At 49.3% G+C, this 13,008-nt stretch overlaps 1 protein-coding gene across 1 annotated transcript in view; it reads right to left on the bottom strand.

Moving 5' to 3' along the window:
• Nucleotides 1-919: 919 nt before the first annotated feature.
• LOC139276829 (cyclin-dependent kinase 17-like) overlaps nucleotides 920-13,008 on the bottom strand; it is a 377,596-nt gene continuing 365,507 nt past the window's right edge. Inside the window, exons 12-15 of the mRNA XM_070894828.1 lie at nucleotides 11,291-11,333; nucleotides 4,297-4,387; nucleotides 1,785-1,859; nucleotides 920-945 (exon numbers count right to left, since the gene is read on the bottom strand). Coding sequence (XP_070750929.1) covers nucleotides 920-945; nucleotides 1,785-1,859; nucleotides 4,297-4,387; nucleotides 11,291-11,333 — 235 coding nt within the window. The remainder of the gene's footprint in view (nucleotides 946-1,784; nucleotides 1,860-4,296; nucleotides 4,388-11,290; nucleotides 11,334-13,008) is intronic.

Genomic DNA, 13,008 nt, shown 5'->3' with positions numbered 1-13,008 from the left:
TTTCAGACTCGACTATTCCAATGCTCTCCTGGTTAGCCTCCACCCTCCGTAAACTTCAGCTCATCCAAAACCCCAATGCCCGTATTCTAACTCGCACCAAGTCCCACTCACCCATCACCCCCTGTGCCCAGTGTCCTAACTCGTACCAAGTTCCATTCACCCCTCACCTCTGTGCTCTCTGATCTACATTGTCTTCCAGTCCAGCAACACCTCCATTTTAACATTCTCATACTTGTGTTTAAATCCCTCCATGGCTTCTCCCTCCCTATCTCTGTAACCTGCTCCTGCCCCACAATCCTCCGAGATATCTACATTCCTCCAATTCTGGGCACTTGTGCATCCCACACTCCCTTCAACTGACCATTGGTAGCCGTGCCTTCATGCCTGGGCCCGAAGCTTTGGAATTCCCTCCAAAACCTCTCCGTCTCTCTACCTCTCTCCTCCTTTAAGACCTGTCTTAAAACCTACTTCTTTGACCAAGCTTTCAGCCACCCTAATGTCTCCTTCTTTGGTGCAATGTAGAGTTTTGTCTGATGACGCTCTTGTGAAGCATTTTGTCTAATAACGCTCTTGTGGAACATTTTACCGTTAAAGGCGATATATACATGCAAGTTGTTGTTGAGAGAAGGAAGCAGGAATTACTGAGCAGAGAAGGATAATGAGATGGAGAAATGAGACCAGTTGCAAAGGTGGAGAAAATAGCCCAAATGCAAAGTTCAGCTGTAGCCCAGGAGTACAGAGAGCAATGCTGAATGTAGTGAATACAAAGCTGGCAGGATTGTGAGCGATGCTTTGCCAATATTCCCATCAGAAAGACTGGTGGTTAAAATGAAAGTGAACTGGCAGTAAAATGGGGTGAAGCATTGTCTCAGATCCTGCTGTGGCGGGATTACCTTGTACAAGGTACAAAATCCAGTCATTAGGTTCTGCTTTTGTTCCTCATTGCTGCATAAAAAATTGAGAGGCATCAGTGTTAAATTAATCAAGTGTGTAATGGACAAACAATAAGGCACTTGTTTGATGTTCTCACCTGATTGTACATTAAAAACTTATCCCTTTACTGATTGGTCACTGTGCCCAGAGTTAAGTCTGAATTCTCCTCCACTGCCCTGCCCCAAAATCGGGTGAGATAGCAATGGAAGAATGAGCAGTGAGGGCCAACCACTCCTTCTCCACCCTGATTAGGCCCATGAAGCAGTGCCTGGTCTCCAGTCGTCTCGGACCCCCTTTGCCACTGGACCAAGACCTTGCTCTGCTGAGCCCGTGTGGTAGCCGGTGTGCAACGGCATCTTCATCATCATCTCCACCCTGAGCTAGACTGTCCTCCTGCCCTGCCCAGACCCTGGGTGTCCGGCCTACCGCTGCATGTAGATTGTGGCAGGCCAGGGAAGGGAAGGGCAGACTTCCCCATTGCCGTTGTTTGCACTGACCTCAGGGACTCCAAGAGAGGGATGATGGTAATTGCTGGAGACCCAGAATTGAGCATCTCACCTTTCCAGTAAGCATTGTTCTGGGCCTGAGCCTCAAAGCCTGCCTGCCCCTGCTTTCACCTTACATTATCCCACCTCTCCAACTCCCGCAGTCTTGGTCTGGTCCTGCTGGGATTTATCTTAGGGTCTCTGGCAGGCTCCTGGTCACTGACAGGGATCCCGCGATATCCTGCTGTGCCCGATCTGTACTGTGCAGGGATCTTCCCCTGCTGCCTGAGCAGGAAGGGAACTGCCTAACTCAATGAGCAGACTGAAATCTAGGCACACTGTGGCTGGTGCATTGCAGACACTCACCGGAGTCCAAGTACGATGACCGATACCCAGGATCCTTCTGCAACTGAATATCCTTCAGGGAAAATATTGAGCTTGCTGCAAATAAAAGGAAAGATTGGTGAGCTTCCAGTCATCACGCATTAACATATGGCAACAAGCTCGGAAACAGGACCCATGCTGGAAGCCCACGGAGGGGAAGGAGGGAGGGGAGGGGAGCGATGAGAGGGGAGTGATGAGAGGGGAGTGATGGGAGGGGAGTGATAGGAGGGGAGTGAGGGGAGGGGAGTGAGGGAGAGGGACTGAGGAGAGATTGAGGGAGAGGCGTGAGGGCGAGGGACTGAGGAGAGATTGAGGGAGGGGAGTGAGGAGAGATTGAGGGAGGGGAATGAAGGAGGGGAATGAGGGAGGGGTGTGAGGGGAGTGAGGGAAAGGAATGAGGGAGGGGAGTGATGGGACGGGAGTGAGGGAAGGGAATGAGGGAGGGGAGTGATGGGAGGGGAGTGAGGGAAGGGAATGAGGAAGGGGAGTGATGGGAGGGGAGTGAGGGAGGGGAGTGAAGGAGAGGGACTGAGGAGAGATTGAGGGATGGGAGGGGAGTGAGGGCTGGGAGAAGAGAGCCAGTTATGTTGAACAGTAAAGTTAAGGAGCAGATCACCACTTGCACTATCTCCATGCTCCCATGTAAAATCATAGAATCAAATAGCACAGGAGGAGACCATTCAGCCCATCGGCCCTGTGCCGGCTCTTTGATGGAGCGATGCAATTAGTCCCACTCCCCTGCTCTTTCCACAAAGCCCTGCAAACTTTCCTTTTCAAATATTTAACCAATTCCCTGTTCCTACTGAATCTGATTTGACCACCCTTTCAGACAGTGCATTCCAGATCACAACTCGCTGTTTAAAAACATTCTCCTTATCTCCCTCTGGTCCTTTTGGCAATTATTTGGCAATCTGTGTCCTCTGATTAGAAACATGGAAATTTACATCGCAGGAGGAGGCCATTCTGGCCCATTGTACCGCACTGGCCGACAAAGAGCCGCACGGCCCTTGGTCAGCAGCCCTAAAGGTTACATACAAACCTACACTGATGGAAAGAGCACCCAGCCCAACCAGTCCGCCTCACACAACTGCGACACCCCTTATACAGAAACATTCTACACTCCACCCCAACCGGAGCCATGTGATCTCCTGGGAGAGGCAAAAACCAGATAAAAACACAGGCCAATTTAGGGAGAAAAAATCTGGGAAAATTCCTCTCCGACCCATCCAGGCGATCGAAACGAGTCCAGGAGATCACCCTGGCCGTATTCTAATCCCTGCAGTACTTACCATTATATCTGCGCCGATCAACAAAAGGTCATTCAGTCTAATCCCAATTACCAGCTCTAGGTCTGTAATCCTGCAGGTTACTGCACTTTAAGTGCCCATCCAACTATCTCTTAAAAGTGGTGAAGGTTTCTGCATCCACCACTCTTCCAGGTAGCGAGTTCCAGATCCCCTCTGCGTAAAGGAGCCCCCCCTGTCAAATCCTCTCTAAACCTTTCACCAACCACCTTAAAACTATGCCCCCTCGTAATAGACCCCTCCACCAATGGAAATAGACCCTTACTATCCACTATGTCCAGGCCCTTCAATATTTTGTACAACTTGATGAGGTTCCAATGAGAACAAACCCAGCCTATCCAATCTGTCCTCATAACTAAGATTCTCCATTCCAGGCAGCATCCTAGTAAATCTCCTCTGCACCCTCTATAGTGCAATCATGTCCTTCCTATAATACGGCGACCAGAACTGCACGCAGTACTCCAGCTGTGGCCTAACCAAAGTATTGTACAATTTAAGTATAACCTCTCTGCTCTTGTATTCTATGCCTTGGCCAATAAAGGCAAGCATTCTGTATGCCTTCTTAACCACCTTATCCATCTGGCCTGCTTCTTTCAAGGATCTGTGGACAAGCACTCCAAGGTCCCTTTGGTCATCTACACTATTAAGTGGCCTATCATTTAATGTGTATACCCTTTCCCTTATTAGCCCTCCCAAAGTGCATCATCTCACACTTCTCTGAATTAAATTCCATTTGCCACTGCTCTGCCCACCCGACCAGTAGATTGATATCTTCCTGCAGCCCATGACTTTCCTCTTCATTATCAAAGACATGGTTACCGACCCTTCTCCCACTGCTAACAGTTTCTTCTTATTTACTCTTATTAAAGCCCATGATTTTGAACACCTCTATTAAATCTTCACTTAACCTCGTCGGCTCTAAGGAGAACAACCCCAACTTCTTCAATCTCTCCACTTAACTGAAGCCATCCCTGGTACCATTCGAGTAAATTTCTTCTGCACCCTCTCCAGGACATCCTTCCTAAAGAGTGGTGCTCAGAATTGGACACTAGTGCCACTCCCATGTCCCACTATCACGGTGCTTGCGTGTACTGATCACCCGTGTTGCTAACCCCCCATTCCTAGACAATTAAGTCACGATGGAAATATAAACACAGATTATCAATGAGGGTACTGTGGACTGTACTCACTGTCAGCCAACTCCAGGATTTTCTCCCCAAAGCTTTTGAAGTAGTGATGTCTGACAGCTTGCTGTGCTGTAATCCTTCCCTTACCTTCAAACTGTGGGAGAAAAGAAACCCCATTCAAAACAGTTAATGAGCATTTGGTCATTCTGAGGCAGTCATTTGGTCATTCTCACCCATTTTGAGGTAGTAAGCCCAGCTGTTCAGTACGTGTAGCGCTTTGTGCAAGTTAACACCGTCGACCGCGAAATTCATTTTCCGCCCCCAAGTGAGAAATGGATGGGTAAATCAGTCATTGCACAATTCTCTTAGGGCAGTGAAGCCGAAATCCGTTGCGATAAATTCCCAGAGTGAATGTGGATGAGGCGATGGCTATAGACATTCAGGTGCCAGACGCTTCTTAAAGGGGAGGTTGGACAACTCTGCGCAGGTGCAGTTTCGCCATCGCGGTTGGGTCAGAGCGGCATCATGGCTGAGGGTGCAGCACGCCAGCGTGCCCAGCGCTTTTCCAATGTGGTCCTGGAGGCTTTGATGGAGGCTATGGAGAGGTGAACAGATATCCTGCAGCCAGACTGTGGCGGGAGGCCACCGCCTAGAGTTTTCAGACGTTTGTGGAGGGAGGTGGCACAGCACGTGCCTGCAAGGAGCACAGTGTCCAGAACTGCGACTTAATGCCACAAGACGTTGAACAACCTCACCTTTTCCATAACCTTACGATAGCATAATGTGAACCTCACTGTCTCTCACAATGTACAGTCTGCAGTACCTGCTCCTTCACTATGTGTACCAGCCCATGGTCTCTGTTGCTGAAGAGAGCTGCAAAGATCTGCCTCAGTTCAGCAGCCATACCCTGGGCTTCCATGTGTAGCTCTTCCTTCCTGGTCCCTATTCAGCCCCACCCCTCCTCGCACTACCTTTTCACTCTTTATATGTGTTTGCAAAACTTTAGCCTTACCCTTAATCTTAGCTGGTAGCCACCAAATCACACCATTCACACAGCCCCTCTGTGCAGCTACTGAGAGTCAGATGGACATCTATGCACTTCCATTCAGTAGCAACTCTGCAAGGCACATGTGGCAGACGATTAGTAGCACACTTACTCACACCTTCTGTTTGTCATTTCAGGCGAAACTGGCTCACAACAGATGCCAATGAATGCAGACCAGAGGAGGGGAGCCAGACCTCCAGGCCCTCACGGAGATGGAAGAGCGAGTGTCCACCCTCATCGGCACACAAGTGGGTGCAGACAGTGGGGACACCACCTCGGTGGATGAGCCCATCTTCCTGGGATTTGACAAGCCTGAGGTTCCTGGACCCAGTGGCCTGCAGCAACGCCAAGCGTGAAGGTAAGCTCGGGGGCCAGCTCACCAGAGGGTGAGTCCTGCTGAGCATGACTGAGATGTGGACCTGGATTTGGAGGCTGTGGCGAGAGGGTCTCAGGGGATGCACTGCGAGCTTATGGGTGCGATGGCAAGGATCCCGCAGAGCATGGGTGCACTTGCTGTAAGTTTGGGGGAGGCCACCTCACGCGTTGCCCATGCTTCTAAGCAGCCCATCGAGCCCATCCTTGGCAGGTACCAAAGGATGTTGGAGTCGTCGAGCGAATGTGGTGACCCACAGGTGATGGCACGTGCCATGGCTGATATGGCAGCAACTATCACAGCACAGGCCGATGCTACACAAGGCCATCATGATGTGATGCAGTCACTGGTTGGTGGCACTAACTCTCAGGCTGCTCTCATGCAGACTCAGATTGATGCCACGCAAGCACTGACTGCTGCCATCCTCTCTGGATTCCTCACAGTCCAACGGGGAACTCGCAGTATCAAAGCAGGCCAGCAATCTGTACTCCAGCAGATTGCTCCGGATGCTGAGGTTCTGCCCCGGGGGAGTGGCAGTGTGTTAATGGAAACAAAAGTTGCTGTCCTCTCTCACCATGACAGCATTCCGGCTCCCACCACTGCCACTCCGCCTTTGCACCTGCCGTGGTTGGCTGCCGCTAATGCTGAGGTGGTGCAGTCTGCAGCCAGGCATTCCAGGTCCAGAGCTGGGCCAGGGCGTCCTGCCAGGCCATCTGCAGTCTCTGACTCACAGACACGGCAGCATTCAAGCAGCTTTGCTGCAGGCATGGGGGCCACATTAAGGAGGAGCACTAGGTGTGGGAGGGAGGGGGAAGGGAAGGGGTGGGAAATATGTGTTTGTATATATATTCATGAAGTTGCTTGTGTGTTATACTGTTTTCATGGGCATTTGTTACATTCTGTATGCACATAAGAACATAAGAATTAGGAACAGGAGTAGACTATCTAGTCCCTCGAGCCTGCTCCGCCATTCAACAAGATCATGGCTGATCTGGCCGTGGACTCAGCTCCACTTACCCGCCCGCTCCCCGTAACCCTTAATTCCCTTATTGGTTAAAAATCTATCTATCTGTGACTTGAATACATTCAATGAGCTAGCCTCAACTGCTTCCCTGGGCAGAGAATTCCACAGATTCACAACCCTCTGGGAGAAGAAATTCCTTCTCAACTCGGTTTTAAATTGGCTCCCCCGTATTTTGAGGCTGTGGCCTCTAGTTCTAGTCTCCCCGACCAGTGGAAACAACCTCTCTGCCTCTATCTTGTCTATCCCTTTCATTATTTTAAATGTTTCTATAAGATCACCCCTCATCCTTCTGAACTCCAACGAGTAAAGACCCAGTCTACTCAATCTATCATCATAAGGTAACCCCCTCATCTTCGGAATCAGCCTCATGAATCGTCTCTGTACCCCCTCGAAAGCTAGTATATCCTTCCTTAAGTAAGGTGACCAAAACTGCATGCAGTACTCCAGGTGCGGCCTCACATGAGTTGCTGGTGAACAGTTATTGGTGTGCTACTTGAGGGCATACTCGAGTTAGAGAGAATAAAACGCTGATTTGACCGTTTGCATTGCTGTCATGTGTATTAATGGAAAATTTCACAGAGCTGCGCCATGAGCCTAGCACATAGCGATGGGATTATGAGGCTCAGTCATCATCTGGTCGTTGATTGATCGGAATCGATGCAGAATGAGGCACTGACGTGTGGCCCTTGCAGCGGCAGCATTGGCACTGTGTCTCCTCCGTGGCTGCTGATCCTCCTCCTGGTCTGCCTCGCCATGCTGTGCATCATCATGCTCCTCTACCTCTTCCTCCTCCGGAGGTGGAGCTGCAATCCCCAATGGCAGTTCCTGGGTCCTCATGATGGCCAGGCTGTGCAGCATGTGGCAGACCACAATGAAGCGCAAGACTTGATCAGGGGAGTACTGAAGGTTGCCTCCAGAGCGGTCAAGGCATCGGAAACGCTGCTTTGGTACCCCAATAGTCTGCTCTATGAGGTGGCCGCATGGCTCTCGTAGTGCCGATGCTCAGCACGGGAGTTGGGGTTGTGGAGGGGTGTCATGAACTCGTCTTTGTCACTGAGCAGCCAGCCGCAACCTTCATATGGTGGCTGGAAGAGTCATGGTACAGTGCTCTCCCGCAGGATAAAAGCATCATGTGTGCTGCCAGGATAGTGGGCATTCACTGCGAGGATACACTGCCAGGATAGCGGGCATTCACTGCAAGGATATGCTGCCAGGATAGAGGGCATTCACTGCGAGGATACGCTGCCAGGATAGAGGGCATTCACTGCAAGGATATGCTGCCAGGATAGAGGGCATTCACTGCGAGGATACGCTGCCAGGATAGAGGGCATTCACTGCGAGGATACACTGCCAGGATAGCAGGCATTCACTGCGAGGATACGCTGCCAGGATAGAGGGCATTCACTGCGAGGCTACACTGCCAGGATAGCAGGCATTCACTGCGAGGATACGCTGCCAGGATAGAGGGCATTCACTGCAAGGATACGCTGCCAGGATAGAGGACATTCACTGCAAGGATACGCTGCCAGGATAGAGGGCATTCACTGCGAGGATACACTGCCAGGATAGAGGGCATTCACTGCGAGGATACACTGCCAGGATAGAGGGCATTCACTGCGAGGCTACACTGCCAGGATAGAGGGCATTCACTGCGAGGCTACGCTGCCAGGATAGAGGGCATTCACTGCGAGGCTACGCTGCCAGGATAGAGGGCATTCACTGCGAGGCTACGCTGCCAGGATAGAGGGCATTCATTGCGAGGATATGCTGCCAGGATAGAGGGCATTCATTGCGAGGATATGCTGCCAGGATAGCAGGCATTCACTGCGATGCTACGCTGCCAGGATAGAGGGCATTCACTGCGAGGATACACTGCCAGGATAGAGGGCATTCACTGCGAGGATATGCTGCCAGGATAGAGGGCATTCATTGCGAGGATATGCTGCCAGGATAGAGGGCATTCATTGCGAGGATATGCTGCCAGGATAGCAGGCATTCACTGCGATGCTACGCTGCCAGGATAGAGGGCATTCACTGCGAGGATACACTGCCAGGATAGAGGGCATTCACTGCGAGGATACGCTGCCAGGATAGAGGGCATTCACTGCGAGGATACGCTGCCAGGATAGAGGGCATTCATTGCGAGGATATGCTGCCAGGATAGCAGGCATTCACTGCGAGGATACGCTGCCAGGATAGAGGGCATTCACTGCGAGGCTACGCTGCCAGGATAGAGGGCATTCACTGCGAGGCTACGCTGCCAGGATAGAGGGCATTCACTGCGAGGCTATGCTGCCAGGATAGCAGGCATTCATTGCGAGGATACGCTGCCAGGATAGAGGGCATTCACTGCGAGGCTACGCTGCCAGGATAGCAGGCATTCATTGCGAGGATACGCTGCCAGGATAGAGGGCATTCACTGCGAGGCTACGCTGCCAGGATAGAGGGCATTCACTGCGAGGATATGCTGCCAGGATAGAGGGCATTCACTGCGAGGCTACGCTGCCAGGATAGCAGGCATTCATTGCGAGGATACGCTGCCAGGATAGCGGGCATTCACTTCAAGGATACGCTGCATGTGGTCGCACATCAACTGTACGTTGAAAGAGTGATAGCCTTTGCGGTTGCGAAACACCTCTGAATTCTGGTGTGGTGCACACAATGCCACTTGGGTGCAATCAATGGTGCGCTGAACCATTGGAAAGCTCGCTATCCTGGCGAACCCACATGACCGTTCCTCCTGTTTCCCCCTCATCCATGGGAAACTTTGTGTAGTCCATTCTCCTGCATCTGTGACCATGCGGATGCAGCAATGAGCAGCAACTTTCTGTAGCCTGGAAGGAACCGGAAGCGTAGAAACTGAGCGCCACAGTCACCTTTACTGCGACGGACAGCGAAGTCCTGATCCCGACATCAGCCGCGAGGTCTGACTGCAGGAGATGGCATAGCTTGTGACGACCTCCTTACACGCTGCTCCTACACATGTCTTGGTATGAGAAGTGCTCCCAATAAACCCATAAGGGGGTGGCGGGGGGGTGATGTAAGGCCTCCTGTCCCAACGTCTACCGGGTCTCCTCATTCGTGGCCCCATATTCCCTTCTCTGTAGACGCCGCCTACCAATTGCTTGGAGGAGCCGAAGATGGTGTGCTCGCACTGCACCCTTCTAAATACACACCTCACATCGCTACTGAACTGTAACTTTGAAGACAATCTGCAGCAGCAATCCAAGAGATGCATGCACTCTGCTTATGTGAAAACCTAGCACTCACTGTGACCTCTGAGTAACCCGGCTCATCCCTTTAAGTACCCTCCTGGCATCGGTCAAAGAAGCTGGGACCGCCTGCTGGCGATACGTGAGACGCACAAACCGAATTTCGCGTCTGGGGTGCTAGTGGATCGTTGCACACGTAGTGACGTCATGATCTGGCTGGCGTTAGAGGGCGAGGCGATAACTGTTAGTGCCGCCGGTAAAAGTGAACTGAATTTTGCGGGCGCTGCTGAAATCTTCGCGACTGGGCGTTCGGCAATGAGCAACGCTTTACTGCCACTCCAGGGTGCTAACAGGAGGCGATACCCAACCGAATTTCGCGCCCACCATATTTACATACAATTGCATAGAATTACATAGAATGTACAGCACAGAAACAGGCCATTCGGCCCAAATGGTCCATGCTCCACACGAGCCTTCTCCCACCCATCTTCATCTAACCCTACCATATCCTTCTATTTCTTTATTTCGCATCCCCTAAAATGTATCTCTGTTATTCACCTCAACTAGTCCTCGTGGTAAGGAGTTCCACATTCTCACCACTCTCTGGGTAAAGAGGTTTCCCCTGAATTCCCTATTAGATTTCTTGGTGACTATCTTATATTTATGGCCTCTAGTTTTGGTCTTTCCCACAAGTGGAAGCATTCTTTCTACATCTACCCAATCAAATGCCCTCACAATCTGAAATACCTCGATCAGGTCACCCCTCAGTATTCCCTTTTTTAGAGAAGAGAGCCCCAGCCTGTTCAGCCTTTCCTGATAATTATAACTATAATTATAATTGTAACCTCTCAGTTCTGGTACCACCCGAGTAAATTTGTTTTGCACCCTCTATATCCTTTTAATAATATGGAGACGAGAATTGTGCACAGTATTCCAAGTGTGGTCTAAACAAGGTACGATACTGCTTTTCAATTCTATTCTTCTAGAAATGAATCCCAATGCTCCGTTTGCTTTTTTTAAATGGACTTATTAAGCTGTGTCACTACATTTAGTGATGTGTATCTGAACCCCGAGATCCCTTTGCTCCTCTATCCAACTTAGACTCTGATTTCCCAAGGCATATGTGGACTCCTTATTTTTCCTACCAAAATGCACCACCTCACAATTAGCTATAATGAAATTAATTTGCCCATTCTATAAGATTATTAATGTTTTCTTGTATTTTGTCGCAGTTTTCCTCAGTATTAACTATGCCTCTCAATTTTGATATTGCACTTATGATTCTCGAGTCTAAATTGTTAATGTATGGAACTGCCTCAGCACTTGTACGGCTCAACATTTTTTTTTAAGCTGTAGTATTAGATTGTAACATAATTGGAAAAATGCTTGATAAATGGGATTACCTGCAGTAGTTTGGACAGTAAGTCAATGCCATCAGTGTCCAACCTGGGTGAAAATTAGAGAGAAAGTTATTCTGTAGAAAGGTGATACAGAAAGTGCCCAACTTCTGAAATGTCAGATTGAAAAGCAGCATCAAGCAGCATTGGATATTCTCAGCGGGAGGGGCACAATTCCTATTTGTTGGTCAGGACAAAGGGGAAAGCGTTCATTTCAGTGGGGATTCCGCCAATCGACAGTGGTAATTTCAGTGGATGATCTGTGCGGAAATGGCATAAAGGGCATTTATATTGTTTCCCTGGGTTTCTGATCTTCTGCCCCAGCAAAGGACTACTTGCGGGTACAATGTATGCACCTGTGAGTATGCTCATAGCTGTAGAGCTGTTGCATTGTGAGTGGCTTAGCCAGTCACATGATGTTCACAAGACTCAATAAGAACATAAGAAATAGGAGCAGGAGTCGGCCATTTGACCCATTGAGCCTGCTCCACCATTCAAGATCATGGCTGATCATGGACTCAGCTCCACTTCCTTGCCCGCTCCTCATAACCCTTTACTCCCTATCACTCAAAAATCTGTCTATCTCCGCCTTAAATATATTCAATGACCCAGCCTCCAGAGCTCTCGGAGGCAGAGAATTCCATAGATTTACAACCCCCTGAGAGAAGAAATTTCTCCTCATCTCAGTTTTAAATGGGCAGCCCCTTATTCTAAGACTATGTCCTCTAGTTTTAGTTTCCCCTATGAGTGGAAATATCCTCTCTGTATCAACCTTGTCGAGTCCCCTCATTATCTTACAGGTTTCAATAAGATCACCTCTCATTCTTCTGAACTCCAATGTGTATAGGCCCAACCTACTCAACCTATTTTCATAAGTCGACCCCCTCATCTCCGGAGTCAACCTAGTGAACCTTCTCTGAACAGCCTCCAATGCAATTATATCCTTCCTTAAATACGGAGACCAAAACTGTACACAGTACTCTCGGTGTGGCCTCACCAATACCCTGTACAATTGTAGTAGGACTGCTCTGCTTTTATACTCTTATCTCCCTTGCAATAAAGGCCAACATTCCATTTGCCTTCCTGATTACTTACTGTACCTGCATAGTAACTTTTTGCACAAGGACCCCCAGGTCTCTCTGTACTGCAGCACTTTGCAATTTTTCTCCATTTAAATTATAATTTGCTTTTCTATTATTTCTGCCAAAATGGATAACCTCACATTTTCCCACATTATACTCCCATCTGCTAAATTTTTGCCCACTCACTTAGCCTCTATATCCCTTTGCAGATTTTTTGTGTCCTCCTCACAATTTGCTTTCCCACCCATCTTTGTACCATCAAACTTGACTACATTACACTCGGTCCCTTCATCCAAATTATTAATATAGACTGTAAATAGTTGAGGCCTCAGCACCGATCCCAGCGGCACCCCACTAGATACTGGTTGCCAACCAAAAAATGACCCATTCATCCTGATTCTCTGTTTTCTGTTAGTTAGCCAATCCTCAATTCATGCTAATATATTACCCCGAACCCTGTGAACTTTTATCTTGTGCAGTAACCTCTTATGTGGCACCTTATCGAATGCCTTCTGGAAATCCAAATACACCACATCCACTGGTTCCCCCTTATCCACCCTGCTCGTTACATCCTCAAAGAACTCCAGCAAATTTGTCAAACATGATTTCCCTTTCATAAAACCATGTTGACTCTGCTTGATT

Source organism: Pristiophorus japonicus, chromosome 12 (genome assembly GCF_044704955.1).
Source record: "Pristiophorus japonicus isolate sPriJap1 chromosome 12, sPriJap1.hap1, whole genome shotgun sequence".
Classification (NCBI taxonomy): domain Eukaryota; kingdom Metazoa; phylum Chordata; class Chondrichthyes; family Pristiophoridae; genus Pristiophorus; species Pristiophorus japonicus.
This window is presented reverse-complemented; position numbering and strand designations above follow the sequence as displayed.